General features: G+C 34.7%; 1 protein-coding gene across 5 annotated transcripts in view; it reads left to right on the top strand.

Annotated features, from left to right (window-relative positions):
- Positions 1-6276: 6276 nt before the first annotated feature.
- LOC127854986 (formin-like protein) overlaps positions 6277-21756 on the top strand; it is an 82203-nt gene continuing 66723 nt past the window's right edge. For all 5 annotated transcript variants that reach the window (XM_052390201.1, XM_052390198.1, XM_052390199.1 and 2 more), the window contains exons 1-2: positions 6277-6653; positions 7140-7223. In XM_052390201.1, the coding sequence (XP_052246161.1) occupies positions 6528-6653; positions 7140-7223 (210 nt within the window). In that variant the 5' untranslated portion in view covers positions 6277-6527. The remainder of the gene's footprint in view (positions 6654-7139; positions 7224-21756) is intronic.

Genomic DNA, 21756 nt, shown 5'->3' with positions numbered 1-21756 from the left:
ATGTGTAAGGTATGATCTTGTTATTTTTGTCGGTACCGGTAGTTAATTACGGAGCCGTTAATTACAATGATACTATTAATGAGCAGATGGTCGTTGAACGTTATAATAAAAATAATGATTGTTTTTATTAGTAATAAATCGGTAATTTATCGCTTTTATTCTATTTATAAAGTCAAAATATCGGATAAGTAAGGTGTCTACTGTAGAGCGAATACTGTCAGAACCCCCCCGAACCCTTGATCTCGCGTTATCTCGGCAGTCTCGTTACGCGTGATTTAACAATGTCGAAATCGTGAATATTGATTCATAAACAATAAACTACGGTATGTTATCACGTTCCTAAACCAGTTTCAAATAGTTTCATAATAAGCAAGCAATCAAATGAGTTTTTGCTCATTTATTCAGTCGACTTGGACGTGAAATGAACCGATTTGAGAACTAAACAACTTTACAATTTATAAAGTTTACATGATGTCAAGCTTTGACCAGATAACGTTTAATAGCGCTCGATTGGTCATTGTCGGCTCGGGTACTACTCACATGTACCCCGGGTACACTTAAGTATAAGCGGTAAATACTAAATACACTTAAACGTACCCGGGAATTTTAACGCTAAATAAGTCGTTGTCGGCTTAAAAAATCATGTTTATATTTATGTCAATTTTATATTTAATGGCCTCTATATGATGGAAACTCATATTCAAACAGCATGTTGATGAAGTTTTTTTTACAATAGAAGTTTGTTTCGTAATGACTATAATCGGTAGCGCGTTTAACGACATTGGAATTTTGGCGGGAAATAAACTCGGGTACAGTCTAATATCGGCCGGGTACGTTTTAGTATATTTACCGTTCCCGGGGTACATGTAAGTATACTTAAATGAACCCGGGGTACAAGTAAGTAGTACCCGAGCCGACAACGACCAATCGAGCTTTAAGCTCGAATAGCTAATTCTTCTTCAGGGTGCAGAATCAACGGGGTTTTCAGAGGGTTACACACGAGCTGGACAGAATGTAGGAGATTGAGAATGTAAACACACCGTTAAAGGGTCCTTTTCACGTTTAATTGGTAAATCGACAAAATTAAAAAAAAGTTGTTTCAAATTCGCAAATTTTCGTTTTTGTTATGATATTTTTGATGAAACACTAATACTAAACAGTTGCCATGCTCTTAAATAGCAATAATATGCATCTTTTGATGATTTAAAAACCTGAAAATTATAAAGCGTTGCAACGCGAAACGAGTGACTAATTTGGAGAGTACTGTTCTTGTCGTTATATTTTGTGAAACCACAAGGATTGCTTATATAAAAGTAATCAACGCGCTGGTGGCACTGAAATTGTTCACTATTGTATAATCTTAGACGAAACCCAGTTTTCAAAATTATGTTATAGCTTTTTATATCACAAGTATGAAATGAACACAACCCATTCAAATGTATAAAGAGTGTGTCTTAAAGCACAGGTCGAGATTGGGGTTTTTTCAAATCATTAATAAAAAGGATAATTTAAGCTTCATGTTGAGAAAACAGGGCTTAATGCATATGCATTTATTGTCATCCCAGTACCAGAGACTCTCTTTAAACGAAAAGCACCATACAATCAGAAAGTGTCGTCCTTAATTAGCTTGTGCGCATCTCACAGGCTAATCAGTGTGTACAGGCTAATCTTATTTGTCATGCATTAAGCCCCGTTTTCCCTGAAAGCAACCAATATGTATAGATTTCAGTGATAAACTGGCCAATGTCGTCGCACAAGTTGTTAAACTCTAAACTGGCCAATGTCGTCTTACAAGCTATTAAACTCTATTGATTACATACACACATTCGATGTCTGCTGTGTACCAGTGGTGAACTATAAACAGGCAGATGCGTTGGTTATCGCTCCTAGCGTAATAGAGCAGACGCTCCTAGCATTCGTCGTCTGCATAATTTTACTGCAGGTAGTGCAGGCCTACGAGTGCTTTCGCTCATGCAAAGCGTGCGCTCTCATTGGCCAATATCGATTGTCCAATACAACGACGCTCCGCCTAGCCTAGTTAACAGCACACTGACATGTAAAACTCGCTCTACACGAGTTGCTCGCTAGCGCGACCGAATACAAAAAACATCGCTCATTGTATGAGCACGGATGGCCGAGTGGTCTAATTAGTAGACTTTTACCTCAGGACTCCATGAGTCAGTGGTTCGAGCCCTGTTCAGAGTTTCTTTTTTTTTAATTTATTCTTCATTTTTTACTGGAGCTTTTAAGACCCAATGTTTACATTTATCAATATAAAGCATTTAATAACAAGCTTTAATACATGCCAAAAGCTGTGAAAAGGCCCATTTAAGAACTTTATTTTTGCAAATATCTCAAGTTATTGAAATACATTTGCAAAACTATTAAGTGCATAAAAGACAGTTTTTCTTGCAGTTTGTGTCGATTTCTTAATGTATAAGATACACTCTTGAATACGTCTGAAATCGGTGACAAAATTTCACCTTGCGTTACGCATGGTCGTAAAGAATACAATGACTTTTGAACAAGAACACAGACTTATTAAATATAGTTATTCTGTTGTATTTCACATTGCCATAAGCAGCATAAAAATCTGTTTTTTTATGCACTAGTTGAAATTGTTTTAAAAAGTTAATTGAAAAAAGCAGCACTTACCGATGTGTTACATCCAATAACGTTTAATTGGAAAAACCCAACAAAGTCACGTGATCATGCACCCTGACTTATCAATTTCTTATATTGATGGTGTGCATCTTTATTTATAACGAGTATATAACAACTGCAACATCGATGGAATAACCTTACTTTCGCTCGATTGGTCATTGTCGGCTCGGGTGCTACTTACATGTACCCCGGGTACATGTAAGTATACTAACATATATTTAAGTGTCACCGGGATACATGTAATTAGTACCCGAGCCGACAATGACCAATCGAGCCTTTCGCTCGACTTTCGGCTAAGGGTTTCGATTCGTGCAAATATCGAAGTTTATTAGGTACAACTGCGCTGCAATATGTTTGAGCCAGTATTGTGTTTATGCACAAGTGGTTAGCGTGTGGCTATGATATCAATTAGTGAAAACATCATTTTGAATGATAAATTATCATATTATTACGAAAAAATCTAATTTTCTGAAGAAAAAAAATTCACTATCAAATATATATATAACAAGGTATCCAACTCGAAATCATCCGAAAACGGGGTGCATCGTTTTGAACAGCCATTACTTCATCAATTTTGCAGCGATTTTCATGAACCCGGTCTTATTCAACGCAGAAATGATTTTTTTTCTGGAAATGTATATATCTTGTTATATTTCTACACATGCTGGGTCAAATTTAAAGAAATAACGCGATACACAATTCGCTTGACCCAGTTAACATCAACATAAATCGATCGATATATTTTGCATGCAATTATAGTCATTGTTTTACAGAAAAAAGTATTTTCAAGCGCTACACCGCGTACTGTCAAGGTTTCATGATAACCTCGGTACTTAATTTGAAAGAAGTTGTTGCCATGTGTCTTAAATAAAATTAAAATAAAAAAATATGCCCTTCATTTTTAATGCGATTATTTGTAAACTTTTACTAAATAATCATCTACAAGTGGTGCGCCGCATTTTGTCAAGATTTCATGATTGTATTTTTCATGAGTTTTCGTATATTTGTTTTAAGTTCATATAAGCATTTCGTTCCAAAATACTACATTTTTCATGCGATTACACAATATTAATGGACATATTCTGTTCATAGAGCATAATAAGAGGGCCTTGTGATTGCAGTTTGTGTAATGCAATCGCAAATTCTTATCAAACACTTTCGACAGCAATACACCAGTGGCAGGGGACTTCTGTGACCACTTTCATTTTTTATTTTTATACTTAAAAACTGAAGTGTCACACTAACACTGTCACGAACGCTCGATTGGTCATTGTCGGCTCGGGTGCTACTTACATGTAGCCCGGGAACTCTTAAGTATACTTACATGTACCCCGGGTACGGTAAATATACTTAAACGTACCCGGGAATATAAACGCTAAATCGGTCATTGTCGGCTATTTTTTAAAATTAATTATGTTTACATTTATGTCAATTTTTTGTTAAATGGTCTCTATATTATCGAAACTCATTCTCAAAAAGCATGTTGATGCAGTTTTTTTAAAGAGAAGTTTGTTTAACATAAATCATACCGTTTTACGGTAATTGGTAGCGCGTTTAACGACATCGGATTTTGGGCGGGAAAACAACTCGGGTACAGTCTAATATCGACCGGGGACGTTAAAGTATATTTACAGTACCCGGGGTACATATAAGTATACTTAAGAGTACCCGGGGTACATTTAAGTAGTAGCCGAGCCGACAATGACCAATCGAGCCACACTAACGGTTGCTCCGAGTAATATTTGTAGACCCAGACGCTTATACTATTGCCACATATGATCAATGTAAGGCCATTCAATACATATTCTCAGAATACCGGGTACAGAGGGATTTTGTTTCAATAGTTCGTTATGAAAGTTATCGTTAAATCTCCGTTCCGTTTGATGTTTTAAACGTTTTAAGGTTTTAAAAATGTAATACAACATTTCGATGTCATGTTATTTCGTCGCATACTTCCTATTTTCATGGTATTATGTATACCAAACCAACGTTTAAGAAAAATTAAAAACAATTAAGGATTCAATGACACTCCAAGTTGCCAATCGTCATTCTACAATACACATTACATGAAACGACGGTCTGAATGGACAAGCGTATAATGGCGTATCTGCATGAGCCATTTAATTCGATTTGCATGTTAATAGAAGATTCAGTCATGTAAGTACAATTGTCACTTTTATTAACATAAATATTTATTAAGCAAGACTTATTTGATACAGATGTTTTATATAAATACATTATACATATATGCGTTCGTAATAAAGGTAAATGAGGTGAAACAACGGGAATTAAGAAATATATACATGGCAGAATTGATATAAATCCAACTAAAAAAGAAAATACCAATCGCAAGTCATGCGTCTTATTTAAAATGATTTTAACTAAAGGCAGAAGGAAAAGACAAGCTTTAAGTTATATACAGTGTATATGATGTAACCTTGAATTTTTTATATTTAGTTTCACCGCACACATTTCAGCTTTACTTCACAAGGGCACCCGTTTTCCCACGAATGATTATTCCATTACCATGCTGCAGTTGAGAAATTAAGATGTTGCATAATCTTATGAAACATATCGTTTTTGTACATATCTGTCATAATCTGCTTTCTAGTATAAATAACATGTAGTACATTTAATGCAAACGAAAGCAAATCGGGTCCGAAGTTGCTCAAAAATGCTCATTTAAGAAACGATATCCATAATTACATAGTTTGCTTATAGAATAGTCCAATTGTCCAAACGTAGTGCTGAACCTAGTAAAATGATGGATAGTTCACAACCACCTAATATCGTAACAAACGGCACCTATTCGGATCAAGATGAAATAGTGTACTCGATATCGTTTCAATAAGCCAGAGGCTTTCGAGCTAAAATAAATACTTTTAAAACTAAACCATAAATACAAAATACGTATATTATCATGCATAAGACATGATAAATTTTTACTGGTGAAATCTTGTGGACTTGTTCACACTGTTTCAATGTGGTTTACATGTCATTTAATGTAAGTTGGGGTAACAACACTATAGTGTTTACGTGAATTTATGTTATATGCCATCACTAGCTATATGTGGACAAGTCTTACTCAACACAATAACAACAATAAACACAGCAACAATGATTATCAAATGTTATTTGACGCGGAAATCAAATTCGGGATTTTTCTATGTAAAATCGTATGCTTTCTTGTTTTGATGATGACCATATTATCATACAAAATACAAAAAGTGAACATCATTGACAGTAAAGTAGTGAACATGGCTGATTATAGTACCTGCAATTTAATTGTTTGAAACAAGGAATAAACCAATTTACAATCATATCATCACATGCTAGGATTGCGTGGTTATGGTTCATTACTTTTTAACTGAATTGGGTATTAATTTAGAAGAAATTACGGTTGAGTGGGAAATACAAAAAATTGTCGATTATTGCAGGTAAGTGTATTAATACACATACCTGATTTTTTCAAAGTTTAGCATAACACTTCAGAAATATTATGGTTTGAAGGCTTTACGATCCTAAAGGGTACCAGTCTATGAAGTAATTATAGTAGAAGGTAACCTCCCGAATTTGTTCCTTACAACTGAATTATATTTTGACGCACTCTCGTCACGCGTGAATTGACGTTATGTGACTCACTTGAGACTTCCTCAGATTCAAAGAATGTTTTTATTTCACAATCTTCAATACTCTCTTGTTTTAGACAGAAATACAATGATTCGTCATTTCCCTTTACACTAGAGTACAGAATAAAACAAATGCCGCAATGTGAGATCGATGTCAAACGTTGTTTTGTGACAATCTGTCGGCACAATTTATGTGCGAACATTTTGTGATTCATTGTGTTTTAAATCTTGATTATGGGAAACTCGAACACTAAGCAGGATAATTTCAAGCATCACGAACTACGATTCTCCAGCATGCCGATTCGTATACCAATGCCGGATGACCCTGCTGAACTGGAGCGGCGGTTCACAAAAGTTCTTGTGAGTTTTCACAATTGTTGCATATGATAATCAAACATTTTATATAATTATATGCATGAATTTGGTTTAATTTGCGATATATCAAACTAACAATCTTTATACAGTTTGTAACAACTTCTACGATATACACTTCACCTTCAGTAAATGTGTACTGCACAAACACTTGTATTTGTTGATTTGTTCTAAAACCTTTACATTGGCTCTAAACTCAAAGTGCTTCCACCTACAACTTTGAAACTTCATATGTAGATGCACCTTGATGAGTTCTACATGCTGCACCCATTTTGGGTCACTAGATCAAAGGTCAAGGTCACTGTGACCTCTAATACAAAAAAACACTGACAAGCTTTCGCAGCCAAGTGTGGCACCCGTTATGCGGTGCTCTTGTTATACATGCTTGTTGCACATGTTTAAATTAATAATTACATCATTGACTTTTTGTATAATAATTTGCGTACTGATGTTATTGTTCATGCCTATTTCCAGAATTCTATGGACTTGCCACCGGATAAAGCCAAACTTTTGAAGAACTATGATGATGAAAAGAAATGGGAACTTGTTTGTGATCAGGTATTTATATCTAGAAAATCTTCTCTATTGATTCTTTGCAAGATGATGCCATCCTTTCTTGGATGATTTGGCAATATATTGTTTTGAACCCATTAGTCAGATGGATGGTCTGGCTGGCTTTGGGTCATTTGATTGTTTGCATACAGTGTTTTTTCTTCATTCAAAATCGGGTCTGGTAATTCCCAATGGAAAAAATTATATATTTTACCACAATAGGAGCTAAAAATTCCCAATCTTAGGTTTCCAAATAAATAAAATAATATATCTTGTCTTTGTTTTAATTTAGATCTCAATATTTTGTTCATCTCCCATCCATATAAGTTCAACGATAGTAAATATAATACTGACAATAGCTGTATTTACAATTATGAATAATTTTTTAGCAAAACAGCAACACTAATTTTCCAACTTTATTCAAAACGCAGCAACTTTTCTCAATCCAAAGGGAACGGGCCACATTTCCAAAATGTTGAAAATAACCACTGGAATGATATATTGAGACCAATTTGTCTTAGTGTTGTTTGGGTTGTACCTTTGTTTTTAGAGGGAAAGAGGGCAATTGTAACTTTGTAAGTCCATGGTTAACATCACAAAGGAATCATGTAAAATAAATAACGTTTTTTTTCGGTTAGCCCTCAGGGCTTTTTTTCCTGCCTTTGTGAAGTGGACTTGGCCCCACACTTTGTGAAAAAATGAGTCGCAAACTTTTAAAAATTGTGAAAAAATGAGTCGCGAACTTCTGAAAATTGTGTAAAAACAAGTCGCCAACTTGTAAAAATTGTGAAATTCATTTTGTTAAGAATTAGTACAGAAACAGTTGGTTTAATACTTGCATCGAACTTAGATTTCAAAATAATGCATTAAAATCATGTTTTGATTGTCCGGACTCTTTTTTCTTTAAAAAAATAAGTTCATGGACAATATTTGGGCTTAAATTATGTCTGTACATACACTAATGAAAGCAATGACACTAAAATAAAACGTGATTTTGAATTGTGAATGGCTGTTTTTGATAGATTTGAGCACAAAAAGTCCGATTTTCACAGCTAAAAATGGCCTTTTTGTGGCCCGTTAGATTTGTGAATTGGCCGTGTCAAAATTTTGAATTTGTTCATGGCCAATCTCTATTAAGGAAAAAAAGCCCTGGCCCTTATGTTTCTGAACAATATCTAGTAGACTAGTGCAGTCTGTGTTTTTCACAGTTCTCATTACGCAGTAGGGATCGGGAAGGAACACTTACTCTGCATTGCTTTATGAGCTAGCTTTCATAACGACATGGTAGAGTGTCTGTCTTGGAACAGGGAGGGCTTGTGTTCAATCGCTATGTTGGTCTGGGATTTTTTTCTAGCTGGGTTAGATAAGCGCCCAACTTAAATAACCCACATGGTTTTTTGTCTCTACAACATCCTACAGATATCATGGCAGAAAGAAATTTGTGTAATAATTTAACTAATGGAGGGTCTGTTTGTAGAAGGGTGAAGGAGATCTTAAACTGCCTTACTAGTAAAAAAGCTAGCTTTAATGGTGGAGTGTCTGCCTTGGAACCGTGAAGGCCCAGGTCAGAATGGTGACTCTTGGTGTCAGAATCTTAGTGAAAGCCCTGTAAATGTTTAACACCCCATTAGAGTTTCTGGTAGCTATTTTAAAACAATAATAGACTCTATTTTTAAGATGCATGGAAAAAAAATCTTATTACTTCAGCACATATGACACATTTACTGTGAGATTGGGGTCATTTTACAAATATCTCTTGTTGGAAAATTGGTTCATATGTTCTTTGTATGAAGTTTAACAATAAGTTGTTATTGTTTGCAGCCATTCCTGCTGCCATTCTTATTGTCATACGTTTGTATTTACAAGAATGTATTAAGTAAATGTCTATTCATCAAGTTTTAGAGGGGGATTTCATAAAGCTTATATTTTATTCTACATTTCCTTTTACAATGCTGTGCATCCTTTGCCATTTTAATTTAATATTTCCTTTATACATATAATATAAAGTGAACTGTTAATGTGCGCAATGCTTTTCTGGCCAAGTCAGCTGTCTGTAAATAAGCCACCTACATTATTTTTATTCATAATTGACCAGCTTATTCAGGTGTCAGGTGCTGACAATAATTAATAAAATCACCAGCATTTAATGTCTAACTCCTCTACTTTGATGCCTCTAACTGACTGAAATGTATCATTAAGTGCATGGCCTATCATTAAATATTGTTGTTTATTGTTTTGTGAGAAAGTGCTGAAATCATAACCCTTCTTGTGTAATTTTGACACCATGAAGCTGCAAGTAAGTTTTTCAAAGTAATGGGAGTTTGTTGCTTTTAATTGATAAAAGTCAACATTTAAATCCTTTGCCATATTTATCTCTCTGTAGTAATACAAAAAATGATTTAATTTGTAATACCTAGAAATTATTGTTGGTTTCAAAAATTGCAAAATTATATTATTATCTGGACTTGCAAAGAAGGAAAGTAAACCCTATAAGCCATTATTCATCCAATCATATTAAAGAAAGTTAAGTGCATGTTTATCAAAACATTATTATTTTGTATTTTGCCTTTTGCTACAAATTAATGTTTTTATTTTAATATGAGTGTACACAATTATACATGGAAAAATATGTCTTTATAATTTCCTTCAATAATGACTAATATAACAGATCTATTATGAACATTGAATTACTTTTAAGGAAACAAAATTAGCAAGTGTATTCATATGAGTTGCGCTCTATGAAAATACATGTTTGATACATGTGCGTTAAGTGGTTTAACAGATCAGTCTGTGCAGTCCGCTGACTGCACAGACTGATCAAGGATGACACTTTAAGCACATGCATTAAGCCAGGCTTTCTCAGAGCACAGCACATATACATTTATGTGTTGCAATGATTTTGTGTAAGTGTCTCAGTTTTGTGTGAAAAAAGTTTAAAATTTGCATGTACGAGTTAAATTTTTTGTGGAGATGTCAGGGGAAGGGTGTGCTGAGTATTCACAGAAGCTGATTGTGTTATTCAATGTGCTTTAAACCTCTTGAGTCTTGATGCAAGAGGAAATTATTACTTAAGGACCTACATGACATCCTCTTTCCATAAAGTGGCAAAGAAATAACCAAGCTTGAATGAAAACAATTGTGATTCTTAGTTAAAAAATAAATGTGCATTTTTTAAAATATATATACACAGTACAGTCCACACTTTTTCCCAATTTCCCTCGCTACTCAGCGGACACGCCCACGGAGGGAGAAAAAGAACATCCCGCGATATACAGATTTTGCATGATTGGTGCCGCCAAGGTTAACAATCGGCAAATTGATAAGCCAACGCGGCGGCCCTCTGCGTTGGGCAACGCGGAGAAAACTCCGTGTTTAACGAGATAACGATCAATTTTACTTTGTTTGACTTCCTGATTTTCAAATAAAATTACATTCATTACAAGTACATATGTATAAAAAATAATGACATTCAAAACAATGTATTACCGGAATTATCATTGACCAGTTACCAAATACGAGATCACTCCGCCCACTAAGTTGTGTTTTTATAAAACGCTTTATCCATTACTCCGACAGTCTTTGTTTGTCAGACCATATGGCCACAATTAACGAAATCTTAGTGATTATTTCGTGAGTATGATTGACAGCTGGCGAGTGGTCAGTTATGGACCAAATCGGCAGAGTGACATTCACACATGTTAATCCCTTTTGTCAAAACACCACAGACATAGACAAGCTTTGCGTGTTTTCATAACGCCAAACACTTAATCCACTTCCATCCAGATATACTCTTTAATCAGTATGCAGCACAATAACTGTTTCAATAATTACTCTACTAAAATACAGTAACGATAAAGATACAGCGTGTTTGAATTGAAATTAATTTGGAGGAAATATCAAATTATTCGCGATATAATTGTGTAAAAAAATACCAAAGAAACTTTTAACCGAAATCAACAGAATTCAGTGTTCTCTGCGCTACAAACTTTGTAATTAAAAAATCAATACACCAGTGCCCCAGATAATTATTTGGGAAATAGGGTTTTCACCCACTGATTATGAAAAATAGGGTGATTTCATTCTTAAAATAGGGTGAAATGACATATACAAATGCATACAGTAAAAGCATAACCGCTTTATTTCTGTTGAAGCTGCACACTTGTATTGATTAAATGAAACTAAACTATCATCATTAACTTTAATAAACTCATGTTTCATAACATCTTTAAACCTTGAAATTGCCCATAATATAAACTTTAAACTTAAAAAAATGATAACAAGAATGATTCGGCACTTATTGGCTTTTGCTTTCTTAGTTCGAAAATGTTTGCGATCAACTTATATTTGTGTGCAACAATCACGGACGTCTTTCGACCTCTCTTAGACTTTTTATTTCGCATCGTAATAGAAGCTGAAAGTACTGAGACGCTTTACAAAGACATGCACAATGAACGACGGATTAAGTAAGATTTAAAACGCTTGTATTTTGTCGTAAATGATTTGGTCAGACGCTTTATTTAACAATGAAATCTGGTCCGCAGAGCGTTTTGATAACTTTGACTGTTTTCCTGCTCCGTCATTCAGGCGCCTGCTGAATGAAAGCGTCGCCGCATTACGGTCATAATTCCAAAGAGAAAATACCGAAAGTGAGCAAAGCATGTGATCCAAGCTATTGTATCGTACTCATCAAATTTAACGAATTTGCGTAAAAATCAAATCGGTTGCGTTTTCAATACGCATGATATTGTAATTGTATTTCTTAGCGTTTTTAAACATTTTAATAGGGTGAAAGACGCAGATACGCAGCTTATCTGGGGCACTGATACATGCACGCTTTCCACGCATAAACCTTGAACTTGTACATTGCAGCATAATTTTCGCGTGCTTTTTTCGGGAAATATACATGATGACTGTATATTGGAAGCATTTGTAAACGTCGTGTTAACATTAAAAATGAAAGCGTGTTTCGGATTACAAACTATTATTCTCATTTGGAAATTTATCGAAACATTTATTCTTGTGTTATGAATTAAATATTAATATGTCAAAACGCTTTACGTTTTGTTTATTCATTCATATTGTAGACGTACCTTTTAATAAAAACATATATGAATTGTTTATACAATTATCTTTATTTTTATAAGCCACAGTATTTAAACAATTTTTAATGACAATGTTTTAATTTTTTGGCATGCACAGTAGCACACTGCTACCGCGGTGTCGTGCGGCGGTGTCCTGATAAGAAGGGAATTGTCTGCATTTACCGACTAGGATTAAGTAATAAACACTGTGGGTATAAGCTAACTCGGCGGAATGCCGAGCGTTTAAGCGAGTACACCTCGCCTTCCTGCCGCGGAATCACTCTCTAACAGACAAATGCGAGGACTGTACTGTATTTGCACATTGTACCATGCATGTTACTTTTGTACAAGAGTCATTATTTCAAAAAATTGTTTAGTAAATCTGTTTTCTGATTTTATCACAGTATTCTTTTTTTTTTACACAATTTGTTTGGTAATTTAAATGGACACAGTTTTATCACCATTTTGGGAAATGGGCCAGGGCCTTTTTGATTGTGGAAAAACACATAATTTTTACTAAAATTGATAAATTATTGTTGTTGCTTTGTGCTAACACTACTTTCAAATGAGAATAAACGTGTTTGCAATGTTTTTGATGGAAGATGAATCAAACGTTGAGTTTTTTTCCCCAATTTAAGTCAAAACAATGCCATTTTCTTTCAAATCAAAACGGTGTCAGCCTCTTTCCCAAACTGGTGAAAAACTTCTCCTTTTTAGTCAGCATAAGCAGGGTGGTTGTAAACTGTAGTTGGTCGTAAGCAGGATTTTGTTTTATATTTGGTTTCTTGTATGTGTTCCTTTAAACATATCAAATTATCTTGTCTATTGAAGTTAATTATATATTTATTACAAACAGGCCTAACACCTGTGGTTACATTAAAATTTTGTTCTACGTGTAACTTCAGTGATATTTTTACAAATTTTCTCTTCTGAGTTCTGGGACTCGATAACTTGCAAATCTATGAGTCCCCGAATTGAAAGAATGAGTCGAAATATTAAACAATTTTTTTGTTTTGAGAAATTTTAATTTGGTGGCCTGACCATGTCTCCCGAATCTGCACCGACCCTCAACTTTTAATTGGGGTCGCAAAAAAAAAAATAATTTTTTTTTTTCTTATTATAAGCTTTAGTAGCCTTCCATTCTAGTACCTAGTACTAAAAAAAAAAAATCCCTACCTACTGACCCTGTTTTTTTTTCACCAAGGAGACCAGAAACAGACCTTTTTTTTGGCCTTAGAGGACTGGATGGGTCATGTAAAATATCGAAAATAATATAATATTATATTTTTTATAAACAAATGGTAGCAATATGAGTTGTAGATAATTGATCAGTTACCACATTTAAACTAATTCTTTTGACCTGTTGATTCTTTTCAGCTCAATTCAACAGTGATAAATGCCCATAATATCACTTTAACACAGCTGAACATAAATAAAGATCTAAAAATGACCCTACCTTAGACACATGTATTTTTTACACATTTAACAAAAACAGAATTTGTTAAAAACCTTATTGCTAAAATTAACAAGGAAGTAAATTTTGCATGAGTGCAAAGGTTTCGGTCAAATAGTTTATTTTCTCCAATTGTTTTTGTTTAATATGGAACTGTGAGAGCTAAGCCACTCTACCTGTTGGAGGTACAGTCCAACCTGTCCCAGCGACCACCTTTTAGTAGAGACCACCTGTCCATAAACAGGCTTGGCGAAATTGCTGGTCCGCCGGTCCTGACCGGTAGATTTCCATTTGGTCCGGAAGGTTTAACAAGAATGTCAGTCCTGGCGACTGGAAAAATGTCCCCTCATCCAAGCGTTTGTGACGGATGAGGGTCATTATTAGAAGTAAAGCCGGAGACTGAGCATGTATCAATAGCATGTCTGTCAGACGCTGCGCATACGGCCCGCAATTATAAAGATCCGGAAAATACACCATGCACTACGCTCCGCACAGTACACATCGAAGAACCCGGATAATCATTGTTTAAAAGTTATTTGTTGTCAGTAAATGTCAACCTGGGAGGGTGAAAAAGAAGAATAACACTTCCATATGACCCTTATACAACAACAGGGGTGGGTTGATACATGCTCAGCCTCCGGCTTTACTTCTAATAATGACCCTCATCCGTCACAAACGCTTGGATGAGGGGACATTATTTTCCGTAAAGCCTTTGGCTTTACATGTATCAATAGCATCTTTAAAGACTGACAACAAATCTAGCAGGACACAGATATAAAACCAATTCTTAAGTTCCTTTCCTGTCTAGATTGTATTATTTCAACATGTTAACAAAATAATACACAATAGGTATACAATATGATAATAGGCATTCCATACCCCAACCATATATGACAGAATACAAAGGTAATAGAAAAACATTTGTGACTGTTCATACAAATACCTGAAACGTCAACAAATGAAAACAATACGGTTAAATAAACCTTCACTTTGCATATGTATACATGTATATTTTAACATATAACATATGAAAAAACACTAAGTTTAATGATACAATTAAACCTGCAAAAAAACTGCCTGAACAAATGGTACATCAGACCTTTCAACAATGTCTCTATTATAAAACTTGTAGAAATTGGAATCAGTATTCCACCCTGCCGTTTTAAGGATATTATTAATGGAACAATTTCCTTTAACTGCAGCAGAAACTGCTGCTGATCTGAATGAATGTGGCTTTAAAATAGCCACATCAATACCTGACATAACTAAAACATCCTTCAACCATCGTGCAATAGTACTTGTAGACACTTCTTTATAAGAAACATAAGACACAAACAACTGAGATGAAAGTCTAAGATGCTTAGTTCTTTTCATATAATGAATTAAGGTATGAAACACACATAAACTTTCTTCCTGAAAGTGCTGCAATTTTAAATAAAAACTTTGTTTTTTACCCACTGGCGTAGTTTTCAACAAATTTTTGAAATAAAACACCGCTTCACAAGTAGTATAATCAATTTTAACACAATCAATATTCAAGGACACAATCGTTTGTGCACGAGGGGCAGCAGCCAAAGCCACCAAACCAACTAACTTTAGCGTTAATGTTTTCAAAGATAACTGTTTCAAAGGCATAAGCGACTTTAATAGTTGCAAAACACAAGACACGTCCCATGTAAATTTGTACCTTGGAACCACAGGTTTCATAATAGCTACACCTCTCATAAACCTACTAATTAATGTTGGAGATTCACACCATTTATTGCCTAAAATATTTAAAGTCTGCAAAAGCATTGCTTTATGTGTGTTCAGCACTGAATAAGACTTATTGTTTTTTAACAGGTAAAATAAATAAGCTATTACCTGCGTCTCAGAGGTTTTAATGGGATTTTTACCTCGTTCTTGATTCCAAATACACCACTTACGCCATGACAAACTATACTGTTTTTCTGTTCCTGATTTCCATGAGTTAAGGATAACTGAGACTGCTCCTGAAGGAACTCCTTGCACAAGCAAATGTCGGCTGATAGCTGCACTGCGACCAAGTCCATACTTTTGGATAGTGGATGTGATGTTCCATCCTCTGGGTCGGTCAACAAATCCTTGTGACGAGGTAATCTAACAGGAATTGATATCAATAAATCAATAACATTTGGGAACCAAAATTGAGATCTCCATAATGGAATAATCAATATAGCTCGTTTAACATTATCTTGTACTAGTTTGTTCAGTACCTTACCAATTAAGGCAAATGGCGGAAACAAATATGGTTCAAAATCTGACCATGAAAAAGCATCATTGAAATAAGCTTGAGGTTCAGGAACCCAAGAAACAAACTTATTACATTTACAATTAAGGCTTGATGCAAAGAGATCAATATCAGGTATAAAATACTCTGAACAAATTCTTTCAAAAATCTCTTGTTTCAACATCCATTCTGATGATTTATTAAAATATCGAGAGTAAAAATCAGCAACATTATTCTCTGATCCTTTCACATAGGCAGCTGAAAGATAATTATTATTTTTTAAACACCACTGCCAAATTTCTGCTGCTAAACCATCCATTTTTTGAGAAGTCATTCCTCCCATATCATTAACATAGGTCACTGCAGATACATTATCAGAAAAAACTCTTATATGACAATCATTGGTTTTATCATATAATGACTGTAACCCAAGAAAAATCGCTTTAAGCTCCAAAAAATTAATATGATATTCGGAATCTTTTTTCGTCCATTCAGCATTAACAAATCTACCAGATTCGTTGTCAACACAACTCCAACCTAATAAAGATGCATCAGTTTGACAAATGAAACTGACTTTCTTAGGTCTAATCCTTTTACCATTTTTACAATTAACATTCCCAATCCACCAATGCAAGTCTTGAATAACTCTCCCATTTAACATTATTTCATTATCAAAACTGTTATTATTTCCAAGTCCTTCTAATTTTAAACGTTCAAGTTGTCTATAATGCAAAGGAGCCTCTAGAACTGCATAAAAAGCATTAACTAAAAGACCTATAAACGATGCCAGGTCTCTAACTATTACTCTTCTACTAGACAAAAGTCTTCGAGCTTTAAGAATAATTTTTTCTATTTTCTCCTGACCTCTGTAAGGAATATCATAAACTGAACGGAATCTATTATAAAACCAAAGAACACAATCCTTTGTGTTGGCACTAGAACTGACTTTGTGGGATTTACCACATAACCAAGAGACTGTAATGTGGAACAAATTGTTTCAGCATTCTGTAAACATATATGTCTGTCTAAACTCATATTAATAGAATCATCAATATAGTAAGCACATCTAATACTTTGGGACCTAAACCATGCATAAACTGGTTTTTAACAACTTTGTAAATACTCTGGGTGCTGCACTATACCCAAACGGCAGGCAAACAAATGCATATAAAACTCCTTTCCATGTAAATTTCAAATATTTTTGATAATCTGGATGAATAGGAACCGAAAAATAAGCATCTTGTAAATCCACAGAACAAAAGAAATCATTTTCTTGAATTAATTCAAGCACTATCTTAAAATGCTCTTGTTTAAAATGTTCATAATGAACAAAATTATTTAACCTTTTGAGGTTTATAATTGGTCTAAATTTTCCATTAGGTTTTTTGACCACAAATATATTTGAAATAAACTGGTCTGGCTCCCACTCAGAACCGACAATAGCTCCTTTTTTCAATAAATCATCCACCTCTTGATCAATAATCTGAATTTCTGATTCATTAAAAGAGATTTCATTTGGAATAACTGTTTGAAAAGGTTTTGACTCAAATTCCAGGACATAGCCTTTTATATTATTCAAAATCCATTGATCACTGGTAAAAAATTCCCAGGACTTATAACAGTGTTTGAGTCTACCTACCGCTCCTAATTGCCCTCGTTTGGGGCTGATACAGTTGCCGAGGGTTTAAAACCTCTACCGCCTCTAGGTCCTCCTCTCATGGGTCCTCTAAATCCTCGAGGATTGAAGGCAGGTGCCTGTCCATATGGCATGTATCTTACATTGCCACGACCTCTATTGAAATTACGTGGAAACCTTCCACGGAATCCTCCCCTCGGAAAGAAATTGGGCTGAAAACTTTGCTGCGGTCTAATCTTTCCAAGATTAAGACTGGTCTCGCAATTCTTCACTTCCTTGGCAATGTCGTCCCCAAACAGTTGGGTTGTCACAGGCATGTTTATGCTACACAAATTTTTGTATTTCTGGTCTAGATTAGGTTTAAGAAGATATCGCCTACGGACACTCAAATTGAACTGGGCTTGACCCAATAATGTCAGAGAGTCAGAGATTAACTCTTTAGCCTCTTCATTGGTCATCAATGACTGCTTAAGCACTTGGACCAATTTCAGAATTGGGACAATGCCTGATAAAAGTAGTGATTGTATGTCTTGGAAAAGACGATCATAAGTACGTGTTCTTTTGTCTAAAATTTTCCATATCTCATTGTTAACAGTGGGAGGATTTAATTTCTCACAATTTTCAGGAACATGATACTTCTCTGAAACAGATTCAATGTCACACTGTGATGTACAAGCCACACTAATTAAGTCAGCCAAAGATTGTGTAATAGCTGGTCCTTTAACTTTTGTTTTAATCTTGGGCAATTTCCAGTCTGATCGATCTTCAACCTGATCAGAATCGTCAAAAAGACTATTTTTCAACTTAGATGTCATGTTATTGCTAGAGTCTTGGGCATATTTTCGTGCACCTATAGAATCATTTGCATCTGAATCTGTAAATTCATTTTCATTTTCAACCTCTATTCTCAAATTTGGGGCATTCTGGGGGTCAAAACCCTCAAAGTCATCATACACTTCCTCTACTGGCATATCAAAAATGCCCAGCTTTTTTCTCAGTACATCAATATCATTGGCAGACAAATTATCTAAATCAAATAAGCCTACACTTGTTGACTTAGGGGTTGTTTTCTTTGTGGCTTTTTGCTTTCCCTTTGTCTGTTTTGAGTCATTTTTAGAATTATTATTTACGTCAGTTCGTGTCGAACTTTTATGTACTCGCTTAACAACCGATTTAAGCTTTCGTTGTTGGCACTGTTTTGGTTCGGCGCTATCTGCCTCGAACCCCGAAAACTCACCTTCGCTTTCCGAAGATGAGAACAGAACATTTGCAGTGTACTCGAGAACTTCGTTCTCGGACTGGCTCATTTAAATTTTAACCAGAGTTACAATTAACAAATAAATAACAGCAAAGAACTGTAAAAACGGAAACTTTCTGTAATAATAAAATCAACAAATACCTGGACTACGTCCTAGGTGGAGCCAATATAATTTAAAAAATATCGGGCCATGTGAAACTCACCGATAAAATCGTGCTCTCGCTTCAAGCGCCGAAAAGACAATGATTATCCGGGTTCTTCGATGTGTACTGTGCGGAGCGTAGTGCATGGTGTATTTTCCGGATCTTTATAATTGCGGGCCGTATGCGCAGCGTCTGACAGACATGCTATTGATACATGTAAAGCCAAAGGCTTTACGGAAAATAATGTGAAATTACTGCAAACTTTTTTTTTTTTTTCAAAGTTTTAAATGCGAAGAGCAAACCCCTTACTATATCATGAAAATGAAATCGCTCATTGTTTTGATGGTTTGCAATAAGTTTGTTATGTACAATAAGAAAATCCAACTTGTTACACAAATCCTACTTCGAACTCAGTCGCAAAATCGGCAACTGCGTTCTAACAAAAAAGATCTTGATAGCTTTGACATATTTTTCGAGTAGATAAGGACATTAAAATATGAATTTGTTAATAAAGCATGGCTTTAAAAGGGTTGTTAATTAAATATAGTGATATCTTTATAACATTCACTTGTCATAGGTCTCCGAAAATGTTATCACTTTAAATTGTACAAGTTAGTATCCGTTTACAGCAATTTTATTTTCGATACTTCTTACTTTAGTTTACGTTATTATAATCCCTTACTTCGAAAAGGAGATTGATAAACTGTGTGACACTGAAGAAGATATGGAAATTGAAGAAGATTGTCAAGACTCTCAAGACAAATTATTTGATTAACACCGAAAAAACTGTTATCTTATTAGGATAAAGCACTGGCAGTGGCTTATTGAGCTAAAATAAGGGGTGGTTTATGTTAATGTACATAGTTGTGTTTTTTTTTTTTCGGTCCGGCTAAATTTTCTCCGGACCGGCACATTTACTGAAATGCCTGTCCCCATGACCAGCAGATTGTTTCCAATTTCGCCAAGCCTGCATAAATTAAAGACCACAACGATTTCCTCCCGAAGGATTTCACTATATATTGTACCTGCGAATAAAGCCCACCTGCGGACAAAGACCAAGGACCGCCATTTTACATTCCCAAATGTCCATTTTGATACCTAACAAAGACCACTTCAATCATAACAATCAACGATTTCACAACTTTCAATAACAAAAATGGCCACCATAATGCTGTGATAGTCACGTGATAAACATTCAACCAGTAGACTCGTCGGTCGCTGTTGAGATATTGGCAAGTGAAAGTTTACTGCACTCGATAGCAGTTGTTTGTTTACTTAACACACATTGCCAATTGGTAGCCGCCTGCTTCTTTTATGCATTTATCAGTTTATCGAAAGTGTAAGAAGTTGCCTTTGTATTTTTGTGACTTGTGATTAATGTTCTAATTGCCAAAAATATCAAACAAAAGTTTGGGGCTTTCATCAACTCATTAAGGAAATTTACGGTTTCGTAACAATTACAATGCCAATCACAAACACACATTTTGATGTTCATTTCTTTCTTAAATTTCTCCGTGAAAGAAATTCAAAGATTAATGATACCGAATTTGTCAGTTCAAGTACATATTCATGTATGTCAATAATTATTTATACATGATATGATTAATGAAATAAATAATAAAAACATAAGAAAATTGAAATAATAAATATAAAATCAAAACTGTGTTTTCAATCCTTTATGACATTATACATGCATTAGTATTCAACCATTTAAGCAATAGAGCACATACATAGATAAGGTACCTGTTATAATTCTACTATCATATTTTGCAACCCTGGGAATAAAGACCACCTGTGAACAAAGACCACAACGACCAAATCCCTTAAGTGGTCTTTATTGAGAGGGTAGACTGTATTTACAAAGGGTAAAGCTGATGTTTGACTTGTGATAGTAGTATCAAGGTGTTAACAGTGAAGATGGGCTGTAAAGTGGCGAGGTTATTTGGGCCTATTATGTCCGAGATAATGTTCAGCATCTGTGAAGTATTTGTGGGGCAAGTAAGGTCATACATGAGGTAGCAAAGCCATAGATAATTTTACAAACAATCCAGGAGTGGTATGTTTGATACTGGATTGCTCTCTTTGCTATGATGCATCATTTGCATGAGAGATTTGAACCAATACACATGTGTCTTCTCATGAAAGCAAATACAGTGGCATACTTGGTTAATAAATTTGTAAAATTTCACTATGAAATTAGAATACAAATGAAACAAACATTCATGTGAAATATTCACTGCTTTTTTAAACTTGTTCAGTACACAATCATTTCGTGATTGGAATGTATATCATGTGCAAAAAGAACCATGTACAAGATGACACACTGCTATTCTTGTTAATTAAACAGGTCAAAACCATACACCTCCTTTAAATAGACATGTCATTCAGTGCCTATGGACTTTAAAGGGATCTTTTCACGTTTTGATAAATTGACAAAAATGAAAAAAGTTGTTTCAGATTCACAAGTTTTGGTTGTAGGTATGATATTTGTGAGGAAACAGTAATACTGAACATTTACCATGTTCTAATATAGCCATTATATGCATCTTTTGACGATTTAAAAACCTGAAAATTATAAAGTGTTGCAACGCGAAACGATTGAATAATTTGGAGAGTTCTGTTGTTTTCGTTTAATTTTGTGAAAATACAAAGATTGCTTATATAAAGTATAAAATACGTCGCCCATATATTATTGGCAGGATGGCCGAGCGGTCTAATTG

The sequence above is a fragment of the Dreissena polymorpha genome, chromosome 13 (assembly GCF_020536995.1).
Source record: "Dreissena polymorpha isolate Duluth1 chromosome 13, UMN_Dpol_1.0, whole genome shotgun sequence".
Lineage (NCBI taxonomy): Eukaryota > Metazoa > Mollusca > Bivalvia > Myida > Dreissenidae > Dreissena > Dreissena polymorpha.
Note: the sequence above shows the minus strand (reverse complement) of the source record. Positions and strands in the feature narration are given on the sequence as shown.